Source organism: Pelodiscus sinensis, chromosome 6 (assembly GCF_052426305.1).
Source record: "Pelodiscus sinensis isolate ZL-2025 chromosome 6, ASM5242630v1, whole genome shotgun sequence".
Classification (NCBI taxonomy): Eukaryota; Metazoa; Chordata; order Testudines; family Trionychidae; genus Pelodiscus; species Pelodiscus sinensis.
In genome coordinates this window covers 16,429,894-16,456,993 of record NC_143057.1, presented here as the reverse complement: position 1 = coordinate 16,456,993, position 27,100 = coordinate 16,429,894, and the positions used below count along the sequence as shown (strand labels likewise).

General features: G+C 47.2%; 2 protein-coding genes across 6 annotated transcripts in view; one reads left to right on the top strand and one right to left on the bottom strand.

Moving 5' to 3' along the window:
• Positions 1–1,957, bottom strand: part of PLAA (phospholipase A2 activating protein) — a 40,451-nt gene extending 38,494 nt beyond the window's left edge. Inside the window, exon 1 of the mRNA XM_075931461.2 lies at positions 1,772–1,957. Coding sequence (XP_075787576.2) covers positions 1,772–1,920 — 149 coding nt within the window. The 5' untranslated portion in view covers positions 1,921–1,957. The remainder of the gene's footprint in view (positions 1–1,771) is intronic.
• A 91-nt stretch (positions 1,958–2,048) lies between these two features.
• Positions 2,049–27,100, top strand: part of IFT74 (intraflagellar transport 74) — a 122,053-nt gene continuing 97,001 nt past the window's right edge. Inside the window, exons 1-7 of one of the 5 annotated variants that reach the window (XM_075931465.2) lie at positions 2,472–2,497; positions 6,135–7,063; positions 13,303–13,441; positions 14,436–14,571; positions 21,299–21,347; positions 22,003–22,101; positions 23,108–23,168. In XM_075931465.2, coding sequence (XP_075787580.2) covers positions 7,047–7,063; positions 13,303–13,441; positions 14,436–14,571; positions 21,299–21,347; positions 22,003–22,101; positions 23,108–23,168 — 501 coding nt within the window. In that variant the 5' untranslated portion in view covers positions 2,472–2,497; positions 6,135–7,046. Of the gene's footprint in view, positions 2,260–2,298; positions 2,541–6,134; positions 7,064–13,302; positions 13,442–14,435; positions 14,572–21,298; positions 21,348–22,002; positions 22,102–23,107; positions 23,169–27,100 lie in introns of those variants that run through there. The other 4 variants (XM_006127246.5, XM_006127245.5, XM_075931462.2 and 1 more) reach the window with 4 other exon arrangements.

The following is a 27,100-nucleotide window of genomic DNA, read 5'->3' as shown; positions in this document are numbered from 1 at the left end:
CCTTCCTCTACCTACGGTACATCGATGACATCTTTATGATCTGGACGCATGGCCAAGAAACACTGGAGATATTCCACAGAGATTTCAACAACCTACACCCCACCATCAACCTCAGCCTGGACCATTCTACACGAGAGATCCACTTCCTGGACACCACCGTACAAATCAACAATGGAAAATTAGACACCACTCTCTACAGAAAACCCACCGACTCATACAGTTACCTACATGCATCCAGCTCCCATCCAGAACACACCACACGATCCATCGTCTATAGCCAAGCCCTTCAATACAACCGCATCTGCTCTAATCCCACTGACAGAGACCAGAAGCTTCAGGATCTCTACCAAGCATTTATAAATCTCAACTACCCACCCAGAGAAATAAAAAAGCAAATTGAAAGAGCCAGACGAATACCTAGAAACCATCTACTTCAAGACAGACCCAAGAAAACCAACAATAGAACACCACTTGTCATCACCTACAACCCCCAACTTAAACCTGTCCAACACATTATCAATAAACTACAGCCTATATTGGAACAGGATACCATAACTCAAAGAGGCTCTGGGAGACAGACCCATAGTCTCCTATAGACAACCACCTGACCTCAAGATGATTCTTACCAACCACCACAGGACATACCACACTAATACCAACCCTGGTACCTTCCCTTGCAACAAACCCCGTTGCCAGCTTTGTCCACATATTCATTCTGCTGATACCATTAATGGACCTAACCAAGTGAGTTATAAGATCAAGAACACATATTCCTGCGCATCCAGAAATATAATCTATGCTATCATGTGCCGAAAGTGTCCGTCTGCTATGTACATTGGACAAACATCTCAGACACTTTGCCAAAGGATTAATGCCCACAAAACAGATATCAGACAAGATCACAAAGAAAAAACTGTTTCTTGCCATTTCAACCAGAAGGACACTGTCTCAACAACTTAACCACCTGCATTCTGCTACAAAGACCTTTTACATCTGCACTTGAAAGGGAATCCTCTGAACTGTCATTCATGTTAAAATTCAACACTTTCCAACAAGGACTTAACAAACATTTGAACTATCTCACCCATAACCAAGACAGTTTACCCAATTATCACCTCTAATACCATTAACTCACAAACATCCCACTCTCCCTACCTCTAATATCATCAATTCACAGACACTTACCTTCCTTACTTCCCCCCCCCCCCCGCATCCCCCTTCTGTTCTGCAATGTGATTTGTCCTTTTCATATTTGTTCATTTTTTTAATTGTATCCTTTGGTATATATGGTTGTGACTACTTTCTTCCACTATTTGATCTGAGGAAGTGGGTCTGGCCCACGAAAGCTCATCATCTAATAAACCATCTTGTTAGTCTTTAAAGTGCTACATTGTCCTGCATTTTGCTTCAACTACCCCAGACTAACACGGCTACATTTCTATCACTATTTTACTGAATTGAGAGAGTTGGGGTGATTAGGAAAAGCACAAGTGTAAGCAAATCCGTCTGCAACCCATTTTTAAATAGACACATACAGCCCCCAAAGTATCAAGCCAGGGAAGTGTTTAGTCCCCAGGGCCAGGAAGGAAATGAGCGAGCAGACCTGGGCCTTGTTACAGGGGAAGGCTGGCGCACGTAGACCCTCATATTCCTCTTCCCGCTGGCCCACTATCGGGGCAGCCGCAGCAGAGGCCTGTGGGGCGCGGGCCCCAGAGAGCTCACGCGGCTGCAGGGAGGTCGGAGGAGGCGAACAAGAGGGGCCCCCACTCACCTGTCGGGGGCCCAAAGCCGGGCGGTCCGGTCCCGGGACACAGACACGAAGCCTCCCGGCGGGAACAGAGCGCGAGTCAGGCCCCGCACGTCCAGCTCGTGTCCCACGAGCGAGCAGCTGAGCCGGTAAGTGCCGCCCGCGCTCGCCATGGCCGCGGCTGGAACTCTCGCCTCAGCCCGGGAAAGCCGGCGCCGGGCAGCGGAGGCGACACCCTGACACAGCAACCGCACCGCTCCCCTCGGCCGGAAAGCGTCATCAACAAGTGCCCGACCTCCGCCCCAGAGCGACTGGAGACCGCCTATCCCGGCCTGCGGAGCGCCACCGAGAGAGGAACGGCCCGCTCGGAAGTGGCGCGTTGCGTGCTGGGAGTTGTAGTCTTAGTAAACAACGGACGTTAGGGCAGGTGCGTTGCATGCTGGGAGCGGTAGACAACCAGTGCAGAGAGCTTTGCAACACACCGGGACTTGCAATGGGTTTTTCCAGTGCCCGTATGTGCTGAGGTTCCCGTGATCCGCTTCCGCTATTGAGGCAAACTGTAATGTCCGCAGGGGCAGAGCTCTCGGTCTCTCGCTTAGCGATTGCTGAAAGCGGGATTTCAGAATCTCGCGAGAGTAGCGGGAGCGCGGCTGATGATTGGCTACTGGGACAGGCGGGGTTCGTCGGTTGCTGTGATACTGGCGTCGGGTGGGGACAGGTTTCAGTCAGACCGCGGAGCGGCCGACTCGGGTGAGACCGCGGGGCGGGATTCCGACCGCTGCCCGGCGCCGGGGTACGGCGTCCCTGGAGGGGACCGCGCAGGGGCTCGCTCGCTCCAGTCTGGCCCCGCCCCACCCCTAGTGCCCCAACGCCACCCCCAGCTCCACCCCTAGTGCCCCCAACGCCACCCCCAGCTCCACCCCTAGTGCCCCCAACGCCACCCCCAGCTCCACCCCTAGTGCCCCCAACGCCACCCCTAGTGCCCCAACTCCACCCCCAGCTCCACCCCTAGTGCCCCCTGCTCCATCCCCAGCTCCACCCCTAGTGCCCCCAACGCCACCCCCAGCTCCACCCCTAGTGCCCCAACGCCACCCCCAGCTCCATCCCTAGTGCCCCCAACGCCTCCCCCAGCTCCACCCCTAGTGCCCCAACGCCACCCCCAGCTCCATCCCTAGTGCCCCCAACGCCTCCCCCAGCTCCACCCCTAGTGCCCCAACTCCACCCCAGCTCCACCCCTAGTGCCCCCAACTCCACCCCCAGCTCCACCCCTAGTGCCCCCAACTACACCCCCAGCTCCACCCCTAGTGCCCCAACTCCATCCCCAGCTCCACCCCTAGTGCCCCCAGCTCCACCCCTAGTGCCCCAACTCCACCCCCAGCTCCACCCCTAGTGCCCCCTACTCCATCCCCAGCTCCACCCCTAGTGCCCCCAACTCCACCCCAGCTCCACCCCTAGTGCCCCAACTCCACCCCAGCTCCACCCCTAGTGCCCCCAACGCCACCCCCAGCTCCACCCCTAGTGCCCCCAACTCCACCCCAGCTCCACCCCTAGTGCCCCAACTCCACCCCAGCTCCACCCCTAGTGCCCCCAACGCCACCCCCAGCTCCACCCCTAGTGCCCCAACTCCACCCCCAGCTCCACCCCTAGTGCCCCCTACTCCATCCCCAGCTCCACCCCTAGTGCCCCCTACTCCATCCCCAGCTCCACCCCTAGTGCCCCAACGCCACCCCCAGCTCCACCCCTAGTGCCCCCTACTCCATCCCCAGCTCCACCCCTAGTGCCCCAACGCCACCCCCAGCTCCACCCCTAGTGCCCCAACGCCACCCCCAGCTCCACCCCTAGTGCCCCCAGCTCCACCCCTAGTGCCCCAACTACACCCCCAGCTCCACCCCTAGTGCCCCAACGCCACCCCCAGCTCCACCCCTAGTGCCCCAACGCCACCCCCAGCTCCACCCCTAGTGCCCCAACTACACCCCCAGCTCCACCCCTAGTGCCCCCAACGCCACCCCCAGCTCCACCCCTAGTGCCCCCAACTCCACCCCCAGCTCCACCCCTAGTGCCCCCAACTCCACCCCCAGCTCCACCCCTAGTGCCCCAACTACACCCCCAGCTCCACCCCTAGTGCCCCAACTCCACCCCCAGCTCCACCCCTAGTGCCCCCAACTCCACCCCCAGCTCCACCCCTAGTGCCCCCAACTCCACCCCCAGCTCCACCCCTAGTGCCCCCAACGCCACCCCCAGCTCCACCCCTAGTGCCCCAACTCCACCCCCAGCTCCACCCCTAGTGCCCCCAACTCCACCCCCAGCTCCACCCCTAGTGCCCCAACTCCACCCCCAGCTCCACCCCTAGTGCCCCCAACGCCACCCCCAGCTCCACCCCTAGTGCCCCCAGCTCCACCCCCAGCTCCACCCCTAGTGCCCCAACTACACCCCCAGCTCCACCCCTAGTGCCCCCAACGCCACCCCCAGCTCCACCCCTAGTGCCCCAACTCCACCCCCAGCTCCACCCCTAGTGCCCCCAACGCCACCCCCAGCTCCACCCCTAGTGCCCTCAACGCCACCCCAGCTCCACCCCTAGTGCCCCCAACGCCACCCCCAGCTCCACCCCTAGTGCCCCCAACGCCACCCCCAGCTCCACCCCTAGTGCCCCCTACTCCATCCCCAGCTCCACCCCTAGTGCCCCAACTCCACCCCCAGCTCCACCCCTAGTGCCCCAACTACACCCCCAGCTCCACCCCTAGTGCCCCCAGCTCCACCCCTAGTGCCCCCAGCTCCACCCCCAGCTCCACCCCTAGTGCCCCCAACGCCACCCCCAGCTCCACCCCTAGTGCCCCCTGCTCCATCCCCAGCTCCACCCCTAGTGCCCCAACTACACCCCCAGCTCCATCCCTAGGGCCCCAGCTCCACCTGCAGCTCCATCCCTACTGCCCCCAGCTCCATCCCTGGTGCCCCCCAACTCCATCCCTGATGCCCCCAGCCCTAGTGTCCCCAACTCCACCCCCAACTCCATCCCCAGCTCCATCCCTGGTGCCCCCAACTCCGTCCCTAGTGCCCCCATCTCCATCCCCAACTCCATCCCTAGGGCCACCCTAGTGCCCCCACTAGGGTTGTTAAAAACTAGTCAACTAGTTGATTTGACTCTTTCCCCCCCCCCCTTGCTGCCCCTGAGATAGAGGCAGCAAAGGCGAGGAGGAAGGGGTACTTCAAAGTGGCAGCCCCAAGGTGGCATTTCAAAGGGATAGCCACTGCCTCTTTAAAACGCTACCTCCACGTTTCAAAGGGGGCAGCAGTGGAGCCCGGGGTCAGTTGGGGACTCCCCAGCTGACCTCGGGTTCTGCTGCTATGGGGAGGCGGCATTTCAAAAGGACAGGTGCTGTGGAGCCTGGGGTCAGCTGGGGACTGTACAGCACACATGCAATAGAGTTCTCAACAGGGATGTTAGCTATTGGGTAATTGAATAGTTACGTAACTGTATGAAATCTTTGCGGTAATGCGACTATTTAATAGTCCCTGGGGCAGGGGTGGCAGCTAGTGTGCTCCCAGCCACGATCCCAGCCCCACTCCCAGTGAATCCTCTGCCACCCCGCATTGCTGCCTGTGTATCAGAGGCAGCAGCACAGGGTGGCAGGGGCAGCTGGCCCACAAGGGGAGCCAGTTTAAAAATGCAACTCCCCTTACTGATACAGAGGCAGCAGTGTGGGGTGGCAGGAGCCCCTATGGGGAGCTCAAACTCCCCCTTAATGAGGAGCTGCTACCACAAAGCAGCCTCTGTCTGGGGCGGGCCCAAGCTTGCCATGGACAGAGGCTGCTTCAGGAGATGTGGAATAGTCACTGCCTGTGGAGAGTTCGGACCCCACGCTAAGAGGAGCTGCTTTTGCAGCAGCCTTGCCTCTCCTCTGCTGCCTCTAATAGAAGCACTGCGGGGAGGGGGGCAGCTAGCTTCCCCCAGCACTGGCACCTGATCAAAGGCAGCAAGGAGCAGGAATGCGAGTAGTTGACAAGATTAACCAATAAGCCTAGGTTTATCGGTTAATCATCTAGGCAACTACTTGTTTACAAGCCTAATCTCAATGGAACATCTCGACTCATACAGTTTGGAGGCAGGCATGGTTAAGGGTCCTGCCAGGCAACGAACCTGTGGGCAGGAGGAAGATAGGGTCCAGTTTTGCTGGCGTGGAGCAGGACGGACACTCAGCATGGCTTCTGTTTGTGTCCAGCACACCCCACTTCCTGGGGGAGTACTACTTTCCCATTCCGCAGGAGCCTGTAGGCGGGAGGGTGGATGGATGGAAGGAAGGAAGGAGATGCCAGAGGCTGAAGCCATGCTTCCCTGGGGATAGACAAATGGAGGTTGGCAGCAGATAATAGCTTCCCCTCCTTCATCCAGGTTACCATGTGAGAGATGAGCCTTCTCTGAATCACACAGAGTGATAGCGAGCCGATGCTGACCGAATGTGGCCAGAAACTTGAACCTTATCCTGCAGTGCTTTGTGCTTTAATTACTCCAGACCACTTACTGCTGGCTTGGCATGAGAATGTGTCTTACTGTGGAGAATGGAATATGGCAGAACCTTGTCAGAAGGATCAAAGAGTTCCTCTATGAGAGCTTCATGGAGATGTGAAGGGAGGATTTCCACTCCATCGCCAGACACGTTAACAAACTGTTCTGGGCCCCGCGTTCTGTGTAGGCACAGAGTGTGTATCAGGCATCCACCCAGTTACCTTAACCTGCTTGTAGCAAGAAAAAAAAATTGAACTCACTAGAAGTTCCCTTCCTGAGATCAGTGCTCGACTGTGAAACGTCCTGAGAGGAAGTGGATTGTCTCCAGGGTTATAAAAAGCTCTTGGCATTCACATGCTGGCCATTCTTCTCCTCTTCGATGCTGCAGCCCTGATGAGTGTCTTGGGAGGATTCTACAGTTTGGTTTGGGAAGCTGGTTGGGTTCCCCTCCTAGGATCAAATGCAGCTGTTGTGGAAGCAGCATGTTTGTATCTATGCTCCAGACATTCCATTTCCCTTGTGATAGGCCTGCCTTAGGTCCTTTCTTTTAACACAGCACAGCTAGGTGTCTCTGGCGTATCCTTTCTCCACTCAAACTAGCTACAAACATAAACGGAAACAAGACGACATTCTATAAATATATTAGAAGCAAGAGGAAGACCAAGGACAGGGTTGGCCCACTGCTCAGTGAGGAGGAAGAAACAGTAACAGGAAACTTGGAAATGGCAGAGATGCTTAATAACTTCTTTGTTTCGGTCTTCACCAAGAAGTCTGATAAAGGAATGCCTAAAATAGTGAATGCTAGGAGGAAGGAGGTAGGTTTAGAAGATAAAATAAAAAAGAACAAGTTAAAATCACTTAGAAAAGTAAGATGTCTGCAGGTCACCAGGGCCTGATTACTTGAATACTAGAATACTCAAGGAGCTGGTAGAGGAGGTATCTGAGCCTTTAGCTGTCATCTTTGGAAAATCATGGAAGACAGGACAGATTCCAGCAGACTGAAAAAGGGCAAATATAGTGCCCATCTATAAAAAGGGAAATAAGAACAACCCAGGAAACTACAGACCAGTCAGTTTAACTTCTGTACCAAGAAAGATAATGGAGCAAGTAATTAAGGAAATCATCTGCATACACTTGGAAGATAATAAGGTGATAGGGAACAGCCAGCATGGATTTGTAAAGAACAAATCATGTCAAACCAATCTGATAGCTTTCTTTGATAGGATAGCGAGTCTTGTGGATAAGGGAGAAGTGATGGATGTGGTATACCTAGACTTTAGTAAGGCATTTGATATGGTCTCTCATGATATTCTTATCAATAAACTAGGCAAATACAACTTAGATGGGGCTACTGTAAGGTGGGTGCAGAACTGTTCTCATCCATCCTCCCTGTTGAAGGGAAAGGACTGGGTAGGGATCGTCGAATTGAGGAAGTAAATGTGTGGTTGCGCAAGTGATGTCACATAGATGGCTTTGGTTTCTTCGACCATGGTACTCTGTTTCATGCACAAGGATTGTTAGGAAGAGATGGGATCCACCTAACAAAGAGAGGAAGGAGCATCTTCACGGGCAGGCTTCCAAACCTGGTGAGGAGGGCTTTAACCTAGGCTCATTGGGGGGATGGTGACCAAAACCCCGAGGGGAGTAGGGAAGTCGGATACCAGGAAGAAATGCAAAGAGGAATGAGCAACAAAGGAGGACCCATGATTTGAATGCAGAGGGTAGGGCGATCAACTGGTTATCTAAGGTGTTTGTACACCAATGCGAGAAGCCTGGGTAACAAACAGGAAGAATTGGAGGCTCTGCCCAGTCCAAGAACTACGATTTGATTGGGATAATGGACACTTGGTGGGATGACGCACATGATTGGGGCACTGTCATGGAAGGATATAAACTGTTCAGGAAGAACAGGCAGGGGAGAAAAGGAGGAGGAGTTGCACTGTATGTAAGAGAGCACTATGATTACACAGAACTCCGGTATATAGAGGGAGAAAAGCCTGTTGAGAGTCTATCGGTCAAGTTTAGAGGTGTAAGCAACAGCAGTGATGTGGTTGGTATCTGCTACAGACCACCGAATCAGGTGGATGAGGTAGATGAGGCTTTCTGTGGGCAACTGAGAGAAGTTTCCAGATCACAGGCTCTGGTTTTCATGGGGGACTTTAATCACCCTGATATCTGTTGGCAGACCAATACTGCAGTACACAGACAATCCAGGAAGTTTTTGAAGAATGTTGGGGTAACTTCTTGGTACAAGTGCTGCAGGATCCGACCAGAGGCTGTGCGCAGCTTGACCTACTGCTCACAAACAGGGAGGAGCTAATAGGGGAAGTGGAGGTGGGTGACAACCTGGGAAGCAGGGATCACGAGATGGTAGATTTCAGGATCCTGACGAAAGGAAGAAAAGAGAGTAGTAAAATACATACCTTGAACTTCAGAAAAAAAGACTTCGACTCCCTCAGAGACCTGATGGGCAGAATCCCCTGGGATGATAACATGAAGGGGAAAGGAGCCCAGGAAAGCTGGCAGTATTTTAAAGAAGCTGTATTGAAAGCACAGAAAGAAACCATTCCAATGGATAGCAAAAGAAGCAAATATGGTAGGAGACCGGATTGGCTCACCTTGGAAATCCCTGGAGAATTTAAGCACAAAAAGGGAGTTTACAAAAGGTGGAAACTTGGAGAGATGACTATGGAGGGGTATAAATGTATAGCTCGAGAATACAGGGGAATTATCAGGAAGGTGAACGCGCAATTGTAATTGCAACTTGCAAGGGATGTGAAGGATAACAACAAAGGTTTCTACAGGCATGTTAGCAAGAAGAAGGTGATCAGAGAGGGTGAGGGGCCTCTACTCAATGAGGGCAGTAACCTAGTGACAGATGATGTGGGGAAAGCTGAAGTACTTAATGCTTTCTTTGCCTCTGTCTTCACGGACAAGGTCAGCTCCCAGACAAATGCACTAGGCAACGCAGTATGGGAAGGAGGTGGATAGCCCTTGGTGGGAAAAGAACAGGTTAGGAACTATTTAGAAAAGCTAAACGTACATAAATCCATGGGTCCAGACTTAATACATCTGAGGGTACTGAAGGAGTTGGCAAACATCATTGAGGAGCCTTTGGCCATTATCTTGGAAAACTCATGGAAATTGGGAGAGATCCCGGATGATTTGGAAAAAGGCAAATGTAGTCCCCATCTTTAAGAAAGGGAAGAAGGATGATCCAGGGAACTATAGACCAGTCAGTCTTACCTCATTCCTTGAAAAATCATAAAGGGGATCCTCAAGGAATCCATTTGGAAGCACTTGGAAATGGGGAAGGTGATCAAGAATAATCAGCATGGATTCAGGAAGGGCAAGTCGTGCCTGACCAATCTGATTAGCTTCTATGATGAGGTAACTGGCTCTCTGGATATGGGGAAGTCAGTGGATGTTATATACCTTGACTTTAGCAAGGCTTTTCATACAGTCTCCAACAACGTTCTTGCCGGAAAGTTAAGGGGATGTGGATTGGATAAATGGACAGTAAGATGGATAGAAAGCTGGCTGGAAGGGCGAGCCCAACAGGTAGTGATCAATGACTCGATGTCAGGATGGCAGTCAATTTCTAGTGGACTGCCCCAACGTTCGGTTCTGGGACCGGTTTTGTTCAACATCTTTATTAATGACCTGGATGAGGGGATGGATTGCACCCTTAGCAAGTTTGCAGATGACACTAAGCTAGGGGGAGAGGTAGATACACTGGAGGGAAGGGATAGAGTCCAGAGTGACTTAGACAAATTGGAGGATTGGGCCACAAGAAATCTGATGAGGTTCAACAAGGACAAGTGTAGAGTCCTGCACTTGGGACGGAAGAATCCCAAGCACTGTTACAGGCTGGGGACCGAATGGCTAAGTAGGAGTTCAGCAGAACAGGATCTGGAGGTTACAGTGGATGAGAAGCTGGACATGAGTTAACAGTGTGCCCTTGTCGCCAGCAAGGCTAATGGCATACTCGGTTGCATTAAGAGGAGCATTTCCAGTCGATCCAGAGATGTGATTATTCCTCTTTACTCGACTCTGGTGAGGCCACATCTAGAGTATTGTGTCCAGTTCTGGGCCCCCAATTACAGGAAGCATGTGGATGCATTGGAGAGGGTCCAGCGGAGGGCGACCAAAATGATTAGGGTGCTGGAGCATATGACCTATGAGGAGAGACTGGTGGATTTGGGTTTGTTTAGTCTGCAGAAGAGAAGAATAAGGGGGGATTTGATAGCAGCCTTCAGCTTCCTGAAGGGAGGTTCGAAAGAGGCTGGAGAGAGGCTGTTCACAGTAGTAATGGATGGCAGAACAAGGAACGATGGTCTCAAGTTACAGTGGGAGAGATCTAGGTTGGATATTAGGAAAAACTATTTCAGTAGGAGTGTGGTGAAGCACTGGAATGGGTTATCTAGGGAAGTAGTGGGGTCTCCATCCCTAGAGGTGTTTAAACCTTGGCTTGACAAAGCCCTGGCTGGGTTGATTTAATTGGGATTGGTCCTGCGTTTGGCAGGGGGTTGGACTTGATGGCCATCTAAGGTCTCTTCCAGTTCTATGATTCTGTGAACTGGCTGGATAACTGTTCTCAGAGAGTAGTTATGATTCACAATGCTGCTGGAAAGGTATAATAAGTGGGGTTCCTCATGGAGTCTGTTTTGGGACCGGTTCTGTTCAATATCTTCATCAATGATTAACTTATTAAGTTTGCAGATGATATGAAGCTGGGAGGGGTTGCAACTGCTTTAGTGGATAGGGTCATAATTCATAATGATCTGAACAAATTGGGGAAATGATCTGAGGTAAACAGGATGAAGTTTAATAAGGACAAAGGCTAAGTGCTTCACTTAGGAACAATCAGTCTCGCTCATACAGAATGGGAAGCGACTGCCTAGGAAGGAGTACTTCAGAAAGGATTCTAGGGGTCATAGTGAACCACAAGCTAAATATGACTCAACAGTGTGACGCTGTTGTAAAAAAAAGCAGACATGATTTTAGGATGCATTAACAGGTGTGTTGTAAGTAAGACACGAAAAGTCATTCTTCCACTCTATTCTGTGCTGATTAGGCCTCAGTTGGAGTATTGTGTCCAGTTCTTGGCACCACATTTCAAGAAAGATGTGGAGAAATTGGAGACGGTCCAGAGAAGAGCAACAATAATGATTAAACGGCTAGAGAACATCACCTTTGAAGGAAGGCTGAAAGACTTGGGCTTGCTTAGTTTGGAAAAGAGACGATTGAGAGGGGACGTGATAGCGGTTTTCAGGTATCTAAAAGGGTGTCACAAGGAGGAGGGAGAAAAATTGTTCTTTCTGCCTCTGAGGATAGAACAAGAAGCAATGGGCTTAAACTTCAGCAAGGTTGGTTTACGTTGGACATTAGGAAAAACTTCCTAACTGTCAGAATGGTTAAACACTGGAATAAATTGCCTAGGGAGGTTGTGGAATCTCCATCTCTGGAGATATTTAACAGTAGGTTAGATAAATGTCTATCTGGGATGGTCTAGAAAGTACTGGGTCCTGACATGAGGGCAGGGGTCTGGACTCGATGACCTCTCGAGGTCCCTTCCATTCCTAGTATTCTATGATTTAATTTTCTGGTTCAGAGCTCTGTGAGTATAGATTCCTCTCTTCATGCATCAATGAGCTCCAAGGTCTCCTTCACACTCCATGCTGCTGCTCATTTGCATCCATAGGAACTGGAGGTTATGGAACTTGAACTCATGACAAGGTGTGCTGCTCTATTTTGGTGCTTACTCTGAGGTGTGCTCACCACGCTATCCATCAGGAAGTGAAATTCAAAGTTTCTTGGGGCTTTTCATGTTCACATGTAGAACAATAGAGTTGCAAGTCCTGACCAGCGTGGTCACAGTGGGGCATTGTGGGATGCCTCCCAGATGCCAAGAACAGCGACTTTCACATCCCTGCATCTACACTACCGTAAAGTGGACTGTGTAAGGTTAAATTTAGCATTACTCCTTGTGAAAAGCAGGCGTACTGAAATCGATTTTAGCAGCCCTTAAAGTCGACAGAACAGGCTTGGTAGTGTGGACTTATTGTTTAGAAAATGGTCCTTATGCGACTAAATTCGATCTAAACTCCTAGTGTAGACCAGGCCTCAGTGTCCCTCTATAGTCATCCAGTGCCTCTGCAATGCTGTTTCAAACTCCCAGCCACCCCTGTAGTGTCTTCCACCCATCAGCTCCATTCCTAAAATCCCTAGAACTGCCTGTTATAGCTCCTGTTCCCTGTCCCACTCTAGTATTCCAGTCCCATTCTAGTATACCATCACAGTATTCTCCCACAGTTCCCCAGTTCTTCCTCTAGTACTTCCTAACAGTCTCTATCCTAGCCACATCTCCTACCCCAATAGTCCCTGTGTCACTTCTAATATTCCTTAACAGGCCCCTCAGCTCTTAGTGCCTCCCAGCAACCTCTAAAATCTCTGGCATCTTCATGGTATCCCCGAGGCCACCTTGTATTCCCTCACATTCCCCAGTGTCATCCTATATTCCCTTCTCAGCCTAAGTACCTCATCTTCCCCAGTGACACCCCAGTACAGTTAACAGTTCCCATAACTCATCCACTCTCCAATCTCCCACACACACCAGTTAACCCCCTCACAACCCAAGCATCCAATATCCCCATCCTCCCTGTGCTACTCCCAACTACCCACCCATCTTCCTAGTAATCTAACTATATCCATATGGGCTACAGTATTATCCCTTGTACTTCCTGCCACTCTGTGCATTTCTCCCTCATCCCCTGTGCTACTCCTTATACTCCCCACCTACCTACGTATTTTTAGTGTTTCCACGGTGCTCCATATATACCCATTACTCCCTCCAGCATTGCCCATCATTTATAGTTCCTATATTCCACTGTACCACCTTATATCTGCAACATGTTCCTCACACTCCTCAACTTTCCAATTCCTTCTGGTTCTTCCCCAACACATAACAGGCTCCTTTAGTAATGTAATGGATCTGTACTAATGAAGGATCAGTTATAATTACAGGACGTTAACTTAATATGTTTCTTTCCAGGGAGAAGTTTAAAATAAAGAAAATGGCTAGCAATCACAAGCCACCTACAGCCCGTCCTGCTTCAAGAGGTGTGGGGCTGACAACCAGGCCTTCTTCATCCTTGTTACGGACTCCATCAGCTGCCAGAGTGGGAACAGGGGTGTGTTAAAATGATTTAATGTTTTGAATGTTTAGATTTTATCCTGATTTTTTTTTTATCATGAAGCATCTGGTGACCACAATAATTCTAACTGCACAGCAGTTTGTATAATTTTTGGTGCTTCCTATTTCTTTCTTTATTCCAAGAATATTTGTCTACTGCATGGGTTTTCAAACTATGGTATATTGCAGAGGTGTCAAGTTACTCTGTCAGTTGCTTTCCATATGATTTTCTTCATGTCTAGGGAGTAGTTTACATTGTCTTCCCATTGCCTCTGGTGGTCTTATTCTGGTATGGCAGGCAAAGGCCAAGACCCATAGTATTTTAAAGATCACTAGATATATAAGCTTAATGCTGCCAGCATCTGGGTACCCTCAAAGGAGCAAAATCCATTTTGCTGAAGTCACAAAGCATCTGCTGATACGCTTTGGGACTGATCAAACAGGCTTGGACTTTCTCAGTACAACCCATGGTTAGAAAGACTTGGCTCTTCCCTAACAATCTCTCCTCTCAAACCAAACTAGTAACATTGGAGGAGCAAAAAATTACTTTCCTTAATGTATGTATTTTTCAGTAGCCAGTAGGCTAGTTTTAGCCTATACCTAGGTTGAAATTAGATTCTAATAAAGGGTAGGCAATTTCTGTAAATGCAAGTGTTATATGTGAGGCATGAGATTGGAGAAAAACATAAGTCTCACTTTATAAATAGAAACCTGAGATTTATAGTACTATTTGGGGAGAGTACAAAGGTCAGGGAGAAAAACAATGTCAAGAATATACATAAAATAGTCTTGCATCTCAAAAACAAATCTAAAAAGATGTCTGTATTATATAATTTAGGTTTAGTTTTGATAATACAGTATTTATATTTACTTCTAAATTTTTTGGTATACCTTATCTACAAGAAAACTATTGCTAAAGATCTAATGCTTCATGAAAAATATTCCTAACAGCTGCATAACGAGTGATTTATTATTCTGTTGTCCTTGTCTAGATGATCCCTGGTACATCACGACCTGGTACTCGTGGTGGTCTAATAGGTACTGGAGGGGTGTTGTCATCTCAGATTAAAGTTGCAGACCGTCCAGTGACACAACAAGGATTAAGCGGAATGAAAACTGGAGTGAAAGGTATTTTAATATATGAAGAAGTATCCTAACCGCTGTCAATACAATATGGGGAAAGTGGATGACCGAGGGGTTTTAGTGCCTCTAGTCTGGGACAGAAACTTGAAATATGGCACTGAGAGAGTCACTGGGCCAGGCATGCTTTTAGAGGCCCTTGGGAAGTTCTGGCAGAATGTACGGGGGGTTAAAAATATGGTTTGTTGTGCATATATTTGAATAACAGTCTAACTGTTCTTTCCACGTCAGGCAAGCATAAGTGAATTAGTTGAAAGGAATTTTCTGTCTGGATGGATGTGCCTTGCCTGTTTCTATAGAAAGTTTGATGTTCATGTGGAATTTGGAATTTTATTTTATATGATCTACTAATATGCATATTGAATGGGACAAAGGTGCAAATGAACCAGCCTCCTGTTTTATCATTTTTTTCCTCAGCCCAATTTCTGGGTAGAATGTCTGTGGTTTTGAGAGAGAAAATTTAGGTTGCAAAGTGAAGCATTTGAAAATCTGCTTCTTGTGCTAGTGCTTTGATACATTCTGATTATGCGAGTGTGTGTTTTGTGCAAGCCCACCGACAGGGGAGGGCAAAGGTGGCAATTGCCCTGGATCCTGGTGATTCTGAAGGACCCGACGCTGCCAGCCACTGTTACTGTGGCAGCAGCGGTGGTTGGAGCTCAGGTCCCTTTAAATTGCCATGGGAGCACTACACAGTGCACTCCAAAGTCCCAGGCTGTGCACTCTGAGCAGTTCAGCGGGCCGGTGGAGGGAGCCGCACTAGGGACTGGCTATTTCTCCTCCACCTCTTCCCCCCCCCCCAAAGTCACCATCTTATCCAGGAGCAAGAGCCGCACCCCCCACATTGTCCAAAGGCCCAGCAATCATGTCAGCCAGCCACTTTGGTTTTCTGTATTAAATGAGACAGGATTACATAGTGAATTAATGAGTTGCCATGTGCTTTCATCACTCCTTTTAGACAAATTCTTTTTTCAGTTAACTTGGTGAAATTTCAAAGTGAATCAGTTAGGCTTATGGATCTAGAGAAAGAGGTAAACAGTGAGGTGGCAAAATTTGCAGATGATACCAAACTATTCAAGGTAGTTAAGACCAAAGCAGACTTTGAAGAGCTTCAAAAAGATCTCACCAAACTAAGTGATTGGCCTACAAAATGGCAAATCAAATTTAATGTTGATAAATGTAAAGTAATGCCCATTGGAAAAAATAATCCCAACTGTATATACAATATGATGGGGACTAATTTAGCTATAACTACTCGAGAGAGAGATCTTGGAATCACCGTGGATGGTTCTCTGAAAACATCCACTCAGTGTGCAGCAGCAGTCAAAAAAGCAAATAGAATGTTAAGAATAATTTAAAAAGGGATAGAGAATAAGACAGAGAATATCTTATTGCCTCTATATAAAATAATGGCATGCTGACATTTTGAATACTGCGTACAAATGTGGTCACCTCATCTCAAAAAAGATATATTAGCATTGGAAAAAGTTCAGGAAGGGGCAACAAAAATTATTGGGGGTTTGGAACGGGTCCCATATGAAAAGAGGTTTAAAAGACTTGGACTTTTTAGCTTAGAAAAGAGGAGACTAAGGGGGAATATGGTAGAAGTCTATAAAATCATGACTGGTGTGGAAAAAGTGAATAAAGAAAAGTTATTTACTTAGTCCCACAATATAAGAATGAGAGGTCCTCAAATGAAATTAATAGGCAGCAAGTTTAAAACAAACAAAAGAAGCTTTTTCTTTGCTCAGCACACAGTCAACCTCTAGAACTCCTTGCTATAGGATACATTGAAGACAGGGACTTTAAGAGGGTTCAGAAAAGAGCTACATAGGTCCATCAGTTAGCCAAGATGAGTAGGAATGGTGTCCCTAGCTTCTGTTTATCTGTAAATGGGTGACAGGAGGGGCATCAAATGAAGATTACCTATTGTATTCCTTTCCTCTGGTGCATCTGGTATTGGCCACTGTCAGCAGACAGGACACTGGGCTAGATGGACCTTTGGTCTGACCCAGTATGGCTGTTCTTTATGCACTCTGAATTTACACTGCTGTAATTGATAAGTTTTGTCCATCAGCTACAGGATGAATACCACATAACAATTAAGGACATGATATGAGGACTTAGAAAATATATATATTGTATCTTAGACTTCCTTACTAGAAGATTTAACTGATATTGCTTGGGGATCTTAGCTCAAATAAGTTTTGTTTCTATTTAAGTCATTGTTCTGGGGTGGGATAAGGGGTTCAGTATGCAGGCTGCCTGGGGATAGAGGACAACCCCAGCCCTCTGTCATGATAGCAGCTTGGGGCCAGGTGAGAAGCATCTGTCCATGGCCACTGCAGCTCTAGCAGGCACATCCAGGGGAGAAGTACATGTCCCCTAGCTGGAGCAGGATCAGGTTTATTTGCTTCCTGCACTCCCCAGCCAGAGTGAGGAATACAGTAAACTGTTCCCTTTCCCCTCACTCCATGATGAAGGGGAACAGCCAGCAATGTTCCAGTAGGGATGGGGGGCGCTTTCCATGTGCTGCCCCCACCCTGAGCACTGATTACACTACTGCCATTGGCTGGGACTGTCGTCAGCAGAAGCTGTGGGGACATTGTCTGCAGGCAGGAGCAACCTTCAGAGCTACCTGGCTACCCTTGATCCTAGGAATCAGACATGCCAGATGCTTCTGAGAACTGCTCAAAATAAGTACCACCTGGCTGGAGCCCACACCTTTCAACTCCCTACACTTCAGACTCCTGCCCCAGCTCTGAGCCTCCTTCTGCACTCTAGACCCCTCAGCTCCAGCCTGTAGCCCCCTCCTGAATCGAAACCTCTGTTCTTTGGACCCATGCTAGAGCACACGCTCCCAAATGGAGTCTTCAGCCCTTCCCCCATCCCAGCCCAATGACCAGACTGCTGAAAGTGAATGAGGTTTGGGGAGAGTGAGCAATGGAGGGAGAGGAGATAGCGTGAGCTGTGGTGGGGCTTAGAAAAGGTAAAGGGGCAGAGCCTCAGGTAACGGTTAAGGGCAGGAGGCAGGGCAAGGGTGTTTGGGCTTGTACAGTTAGAAAGATGGTAGCCTGGGGATATCCTTGGTGAGCTTAAACACAAAAAGGAAGCTTACAAGAAGTGGAAACTGGGACAGATGACTAGGGAGGAGTATAAATATACTGCTCGAGAATGCAGGGGAGTTATCAGGAAGGCAAAAGCACAATTGGAATTGCAGCTTGCAAAGGGATGTGAAGAATAACAAGAAAGATTTCTACGGGCATATTAGCAATAAAAGGGTCATCGGAGAGGGTGTGGGGCCCTTACTGGATGACGGAGGTGACCTAGTGACAGATGATGTGGGAAACGCTGAATTACTCAATGCTTTCTTTGCCTCTGACTTCATGGACAAGGTCAGCTCCCAGACAAATGAAGTAGATAGCCCTTGGTGGGAAAAGAACAAGTTGGGAATTATTTAGAAAAACTAAACATACACAAATCCATGGGCCCGGATTTAATGCATCCGAGGGTACTGAGGGAGTTTGCAAATATCATTGCGGAACCTTTAGCCATTATCTTGGAAAACTCATGGAGATTGGGAGCGATCCTAGATGATTGGGAAAAGGCAAATGTAGTCCCCATCTTTAAAAAAGGAAAGGAGGACAATCCAGGGAACTACAGACCAGTCAGCCTTACCTCAGTCCCCAGAAAAATCATGGAGGGCATCCTCAAGGAATCCATTTTGAAGCACTTGGAAGAGGGGAAAGTGATCCAGAATAGTCAATATGGATTCACCAAGGGAAGTCGTGCCTGACCAATCTGATTAGCTTCTATGATGAGGTAACTGGCTCTGTAAGTATGGGAAAGTCAGTGGATGTGATATACCTTGAGTTTAGAAAAGCTTTTGATACGATCTCCTACGATATTCTTGCCAGCAAGTTAAGGGAATATGGACGGGATAAATGTACCGTAAGATGGATAGAAACCTGGCTAGACTATTGGACCCAACGGGTAGTGATCAACGGCTCGATGTCATGTCAGCGGTTGGTTTCTAGTAGAGTGCCCCAAGGATCTGTTCTTGGACTGGTTTTGTTCAGCATCTTTATTAATAACCTGGATGAGAGGATGGATTGCACCCTCAGCAAGTTTGCAGATGACACTAAGCTAGGGGGAAAGGTAGATACAGTGGAGGGCAGGGATAGGGTCCAGAGTGACCTGGACAGATTAGAAGATTGGGCCACAAGAAATCTGATGAGGTTCAACAAGGACAAGTGTAGAGTCCTGCACTTGGGACGGAAGAATCCCAAGCACTGTTACAGGCTGGGGACCGAATGGCTAAGTAGGAGTTCAGCAGAACAGGATCTGGAGGTTACAGGAGATGAGAAGCTGGACATGAGTTAACAGTGTGCCCTTGTCGCCAGCAAGGCTAATGGCATACTCGGTTGCATTAAGAGGAGCATTGCTAGTCGATCCAGAGATGTGATTATTCCTCTTTACTCGACTCTGGTGAGGCCACATCTGGAGTATTGTGTCCAGTTCTGGGCCCCCAATTACAGGAAGCATGTGGATGCATTGGAGAGGGTCCAGCGGAGGGCGACCAAAATGATTAGGGTGCTGGAGCATATGACCTATGAGGAGAGACTGGTGGATTTGGGTTTGTTTAGTCTGCAGAAGAGAAGAATGAGGGGGGATTTGATAGCAGCCTTCAGCTTCCTGAAGGGAGTATCCAGAAAGGATGGAGAAAGGCTGTTCACAATAGTGACAGATGGCAGAACAAGGAGCAATGGTCTCAAGTTACAGTGGAAGAAGTCTAGGTTGGATATTAGGAAAGGCTATTTCACTAGGAGGGTGGTGAAGCATTGGAATGGGTTACCTAGGGAGGTGGTGGAATCTCCATCCCTAGAGCTTTTTAAGTCTTGGCTTGACAAAGCCCTGGATGGGTTGATTTAGTTGGGATTGGTCTAGCCTTGGGCAGGAGGCTGGACTTGATGACCTTCTGACCTCTTTCCAGCTTTATGATTCTTGATGACCTCCTTCCAGCTCTATGATTCTATACCTCCTCTCCCTTCCTTCCTCCTCCCGCCAATCCCACAAGAGAAAGTCTTCTATGTGGACCCCTACTAATGGTCGCAACAAGAGTCTTGACTTCTACATTGATTGCTTCTGCAAACGTGCATGGGCTAACAATAGAATATAACCTCAGTCATGCAGAACGTAATGCTATTTGCAGTCTCAAAAACAATTCTAACAATCAAAAAGACTGACAAAGGGGGCACTGTAGTCATCATGAAAGAACAGATTATGAACAGAAGGCAACTCACTAACACCAGTTTCTACAAGCTTCTCTCCCCTGATCTCACTAAAGAATTCCTTATAGTGTTCACGATCTTGGGAGAAATTTGAAAAATTAATGTTAAAAGAAAACATAGATTGAGCCTCTTTCTAGCACTGTAGAACACCATTTAAATACTTTACAAGAAATGTTTATATAATTGTAATCAAATTGTGCTTCTGCCCCCAGCAAAATCCCACTGGCCAGTTGCTGGCCAATGGGAGCTGCTTGTTTGAAGCACAGCAGCCATCGAATTATCACTTCTCCCTTCAGGCTCATAGCTATTCAGAGAAACACATGGCCCCTGCAGGCTGGGCTGGGCTGGGCTGGGCTGGGCTGCTGGCAGAGTCACCCAGGTAAGTCTCCAGACCAGAGCCTGTGCCTGTGACACCCCAGCTCCTCCCTCCCACCAACCCTTTGCCCCCCCACTCCTGCTCTCCTACCCCACATAAACCAAACCTCTGCCCTCCTCCTGCACCCATACCGCCTCCCAGACTCTGCACTCAATACTCTCCTCCAGATCACAACTCCTTCCCGCTGTATGTCAGTACCCAAATCTGTGTACCCAAACTCCCTACCAGACTCCCTCCTGCACCCCAATTCTTTACCCCCCAGCTCCTTTCTGCACCCAATCTCCATGCCAGATCGTTTACCTTCTCCATTAATATGAAAGAGTGCAGCCCTTGACCACTTTCCAAATTCTTGGAGTGGCCCCCCATCAAAAATTATTGCCCACCCCTATCCTAGAATCATCATGGCACAGGTGTAAAAGAAAGAGAAGGTAAATAGAATCTAGTCTTACAGTAAATTGTTTGACAGAGATCCTGCTAATTCATATGCAATCTCTTGTTTAGGCTGTGCAGCGAATCTGTTTCTTTATGTGCTATGATGTTTATCCAGTAGAACTGGGAGAATGAATGTGATGCATCTCATGGTGACTTTCAGCTTCATACAAAGAGTGAAAAGAGATGCAGCTCAGGGCGGGGATATTCTGTGGGGTGGGGAGTTGTTTGGTTTTCGTTTCTGAAGGACTCATTCAACCTGATGACGTGGCTGGGCCAATATAAACTTGCTGGGAAAGTCAGTCAGAGCTTGGGAGGCTGGAGCAGCACTGAGGAACCAAATCTAAAGGCTAGATTTCTGAATCCTGTCTCATTTTTGGATGATTTCACCCTTTATGAACGTTAATCTCAGAAACTGTCCATTGCTTAGGTAATCTAAATCTCCACCAAAAGTAAAATACATCTCCGCTTTCAGTTGTATTTATTGTATAAAAGCTCTATGAGGACATTCTGAGGGTGTTGGTTCTGTTTTTGGAGTATTACTTCAGCTGGTCCTTTTGTGAACTTAGTTTGTCTCATTAAAACATTCTCTTATGATAAAATGTTACTTGTCCTTTGTTAGGTCCTCAGAGACAGATTATGGATAAATCCTATTATCTTGGACTTCTTAGGTATGTAAACGACAGCACTTTTCAATTGTAGCATGGTTGTTTTCTCCCTCCCTACACCCATACCAAGTGATAAAATATAACAGCATAAATCTAGGAGTAGCCATGTTCATTAGTGTGGATTAGGTTGGCTGTTCACTTATGAGAAATTCTCCCCATTATAAAGCTGTACAGGGTCGCCTCTGGATACTCTGTCCTGGTGTATCTTTCAACTATATTTCCAGGAATAAATTTGCTAAATTAACATTATTTTTCACTATTCCCCTATGTATCTTATATAACACTTTGTCATGTTTAGTCCAATTTCTGTGTTGGTTGGACACTTCTAAATCCTATCCTCTTACATATTGAGTGAGCCCATGTTATGAAGTAGGATTGTTCTGTTGGAACAACTCTACTTTGCAGTTACATAAAAGGGGAGAAAATTGAAATAAAAAAAGTTACGCTATCCTAGTACAATGCTTTATAACTTTTTAAGAGGTTTTTTTAAAGAACCCCATTTTTATTGCTTCAGCTGCTGTTAGAGTTTTTTGAGACATCCTGTAATACGAGAGATACCTTGAATACATACACATTTATGATATAGTATAAACTGTATCCTACAGTATTTTAGTAAATTTTAAACATACAAGTAACTTTTTAATTTTCTTTTCTGTAGAAGCAAAATAAGTGAACTCACAACAGAAATAAATAAGCTTCAAAAAGAAATAGAAATGTATAACCAGGAGAATTCTGTCTATCTTTCATATGAAAAGAGGTGAGTCATATTGCAGTTAATGCAATGTTAGCATAGCCCAGGGCTCCTCAACTTCAGGGGCCACAATGATACTCTCAGCACATGCCGAGGGCCACAGCTTAAGTGTGGTTGCATATATGTGCAAATATATATGCAAATAGTGTCTTTCACACTTATCTCCATTTCCATTTATCTCTGCAAAAGCGAATTCCATCTCCCAAACAAGGTTGAAAACCCTGTGTTTATCCAACAAGCATGTCGTCTTTGTTGCCATTTTTAATGCTTCTTATTAAAAAGAAAATTGCATACCAGCTTGAAGCTTCAGGGTGTGTGTTTCCTGGAGTGATTTTACTGTAAAAAGAAAAGTTTCCAAGCCAGAGCACTCCAACCTGCGGCAGGCCAGGAGCTGGGCTAGTCAGGCCAGATGCAAGAGGCAAAAAAAGACAGGTGTCTGGATTCCCAGCAGGGCTGACATCCTCACATGGGAGTCCATTGCTCCGTACGGGATGGAGGTGGGGCTGGCCGGCCTCAGTGCCAGACCCAAACATGGCCAGTGTCAGCCAGTCAGCACCACTCCAGGTTCTGCCCACGAGGTTAAGCAGCCAGCACTTCCCACAATGCCCCGGTGCTCCCGCACCTCCTCCCTAGGAGCTAGAGACACTGACAGCCTGTATCTGTCTGTTCCAGCCAGCCCATCCACTTGTGTCTTTCAGTGCTCACCCTGCCTGGGAGATGCCTCACTGTTGTGGAGCGTATTCCCTGTGGAGGCCATGTTCAAAGGATCCCACCCGCGAGCCGCATGTTGAGTCCCACGTAAACCCAAACGACACCGTGGGCCGCAAATAAATGGGCTGCAGGCCACATGTGGCTATGTGTTGAGTAACCCTGGCATAGCCAAATATCTTGTCAAGACATCATATTAGACTGTCAATACTGTGCAACCTACAGAACACTAAAAATGGATACTTGTTCTGATTTTGCTTTATGTATAACGATCTCATAAATTTGAATTTTTGTTTTTACATAGGGCAGAGATTTTAGCTGGTGAAATCAAAGAATTTCAAGGTCAACTAGCAGACTACAATATGGTATGCTATTCTTGGCTTTCCCCCATTTCTTTTGCATGGCGGACATACTTGCAGTATATTTTAATGACATTTCTCCATTTAAAAGATTTACCGTTTAAAATTGCTTTAATCCACTTATTTAAGTGAATACAAATGCTTGGCTAGTTGTTTCTATCTTGGCTAATAGCCATTGATGTGCCTAACTTCCATTAACTTGCATGTTTTTAACCCAGTTACAATTTTAGTTTTCACAATGTTGCCTGGTAACAAGTTTCACAAGTTGACTGTTTAAAGAAATACTTCCTTTTGTTTGTTTTAAATCTGCTGCAGATTCATTTCATTGGGTGACCCTTACTTCTTGTGTTTCGTGAAGGGGTGAATAATATTTCCCTATTCATTTTCTCCAGAGTATTCATTATTTTATAGACCTCTATCAAATCTCCCCTTAATCATCCGTTTTCTAAGTTTAATAGTTCCATTCTTTTTAATCTCTCCTCATATGGCAGCTTTTCAGTGCCTCTCATCATTTTTGTTTGGCTGCTTTGTACCTTTTCTAATTCCAATACAGGCAGTCCCCGGGTTACATCAATCCGACTTACGTTGGATCCCTAGTTACAAACGGGGGGGGGAGCACAGCTAGTGCAGGGTGCTTCCCCCACTGTCGCCGCCTCTGGGCAAGAATGGGGAGGAGCAGGACAGAAGGGAAGAGGGGATAAGCCCCAACCCCACACCCTGGCTGGAGCGGAGCAGGGTAAGCCCTGAGGGGATGGGTCTGGTTGCAAAGTGGGTGAGTGGACAATGAGGACCCACCTGTGGCTAAACTCCTGTTCCCAACACAGAATTTTTCTTTAAAATTAATCCTGTGGATAAATTCACACACACACTTCACAGGAAGGGATTTCCATTTTCTGCTCAGCAGAATACAACAACAGCTTTGATTGTATCAATATTTCACTGTACTCTCCAATGACTATTGATTACACTTAATACCCATTTCACTGAACCATCTGTAGCAAATTCTATTTGGAACAGTAATATGCATTGAATAAACTTTTTTTAGTTATAAAAAACAAAGATTCTGACTATTAAATGAATAACTGGGATCTTTCAGGTACCCCAAAAGGAAGATTTGGATATAGCATGAAACACTGAAACATATGATCAATTTTTAATTAAAATATCAACCAAAAAAACCTTCATATCAAAACAGTACGTGTTTTTCTTAGAATAAGGAAGTTGTATGAGAATCAGGGTCTTTTCCACCTAACTCCAGTTCCCCGTCCCCCCAAAATATGTACCAGTTCCGACTTACATACAAATTCAACTTAAGAACAAACCTACAGTCCCTATCTTGTACGTAACCCGGGGACTGCCTGTATACCTTTTTTGAGATGGAGTGACCAGGACTACAAACAGTATTTAATGTGCAGGAGTACCGTGGATTTATACAGTGGCATTATGATATTTTACATGTTATCTATCTCTTTCCTAATGGTTCCTAACATTCTGTTAGCTTTTTCTGGCTACAGCTTCACATTAAGCAAATATTTCCATAGAACTGTTCTTGATGACCCACAATCTTTCTTGAGTGGTAACGGCTACTTTGGAGCCCTTCATTTTGTATGTATAGTTTTGTTTTGTGTTTTCCAATGTCTAGCACTTAGCATTTTTCAAGATTAAATTTCAACTGCCATTTTGTTGCACAGTCACTCAGTTTTGTGAGATCCCTTTGTAACTCTTCACAATCTAATTTGGACTTAATTGTCTTGAGTAATTTTGTACAGGTTGTACTTCCCTTAATTGGGGCTTCCTGATACGGTAATATCCATGGTCCAGCATGAACCATGGATGTTCCTGGACCACAGAGCCCAGGTAGAAGGAGGACTGGCAGTGAAGCAGGACCGCTGTAACGAGCACCAGCAGCTCAGCCAGAAGCCCAGAGTGTGTGGGTGGAAGGAGGTTGGGGGGTATGGTGCGGAGCTCTAGACTTGCCATGGCCATGGAATTCAAGCCCCAGCTCTGGTTCTGTCCCTGGCTGCGGAACTCCAGCCACATTTTGGTTCTACTAGCCAGGGAACTCTAGTGGCAGCCAAAGAGCTCTGGTCTAAGCCATGGACCTCCAGCCCCATCCCTCCGCTCCTGCCACAGAATTCTGGCTGTGACGCTCCAGCCCCAGAGTACCAGGGAGAGCCCCAGCAGCAGCGGGGACCGGCTGGAGCCCTAGCCCGGTAGTAGCATAGCCACAAAGGGAGGGACCTTCCCTGGTCTGGCAAATCCCCTCGTTTGGGACCAGTCAGGTCCCAGTGGTGCCAGACCAGCAAGAAATCATCTGTATATCGTTCCATCTCACTGTTCACCCCATTTTCCAGATTATTTATGAATATGTTGAACAGTACTGGTGTTCAACACATCATTTGTGGACACTGGTGTTTACCTCTTTCTATTGTGATAATTAACCATTTATTTGACCCTTTGTTTCCTGTCTTTTAATTATGTATTGGTCCATGAGAGAACCAATGCTCTTCTCCCATGCTTGCTTATTTTAGTAAAAAAGACTTTGGTGAGGGACTTTTTTACAGGCTTTTTGAAAGTCTAATTAAATCTTTGTCCACATTCTCATTGAGGTCCATAGAACTTCTATTAGATTTCTGAGGCATGATTTCCTTTACAAGAGCCATGACGGTTCTTCCACAGCATGCTTATTTTTGTGTGTGATGATTCTGATCTTCAGTGTAGTTTACCTGGTACAGAAGATAGGCTTGCTAACCTGTAATTGTCAGGATCATCTCTGGAGCCTTCTTTAAAAATTGGCATGATTAGCTACTCTCCAGTCATCTGGTTCAGAGTCTAATTTCTGAGAGAGATTACATACTGTTAGTAATTCTGCAGTTGTATATTTGAGTTCCTTAGGAACTCAAATTCTTGGGTGAATTCCAGCTGAGTTTCATGACTTTTTACTGTTTAATTTATCAGTTTGTTCTAAAATGCCCTTTTTTGGCACCTCAGTCAATAGATAGTTCCTCATATTTGTCATTTGAATAGCTCAGTTATGGGACTCTCCTCTGCAATGAAGACTGATGGAAAGAATTCATTTAGCCTCTCTGCATGACCATGCTTTTTTCCTTGAGTTTTTCTTCTGTACTTTATTCATCCAGAGACCCCACTGATTGTTTGGCAACCTTCCTGCTTCTAGTGATCTGTTTTTAAATTGCTGTTATTTTTTGAGTTTCTCATCACATTCTTTCTTGGTCTAACATGTACTTTTATACACTTGACTTGCAGCATTTATTGTCCTATATGCCTCTACACACCTTTTTTATGCTGCTCTTTTTGGTGCTTTTTTTTTTTAAAAAAATTGGCATATATATTGAGTTTGAGCTTCTATTATTGTGTTTTAAAATAGGATCTGCAATTTGCAGGCATTCACCTTTGTGTGTGTTTGTTTTAATTTCCTTCATTTTTGTATAGTTCCTCTTTTTGAAGGTATGTGCTACTTAGGTAGGTTTCTTTGGCTTTTATGCCAAACAAGGATGTTAAATTTCATTACATTATGGTTGCTTTTATCAAACAGTGCAACAATATTCCCACTGTTGCACCAGATACTGTACGTCACTGTAAACATCTAACAGGCGTGGCGCCTCAGACGTCCCTCTCTACACCGCACTCCCGTGCCCTCCACCACACCCTGAGTCCTCTCTCTCTCTCTCTCTCTCATCGGACTTCTGCCTACAGAACGCCTCGCGACGGCGTTATTCACGTAGGGTAATGCGGCTGCCAGTTTGTCCTGCGGGGAAAGGAGGGTCTGGGCCCACCCCCTCTCACAGGCCCCAGCCCAGGGCCCTAGAGACACAGATTCAGTTGTGATCCGGTCCAGCTGGCGGGCGTCCTGCTGTAACGCGCCAGCCCATGGGCTCTCTTTGCCCTCCCTGGGCTAATTCCTCTCCCCGCAGCAG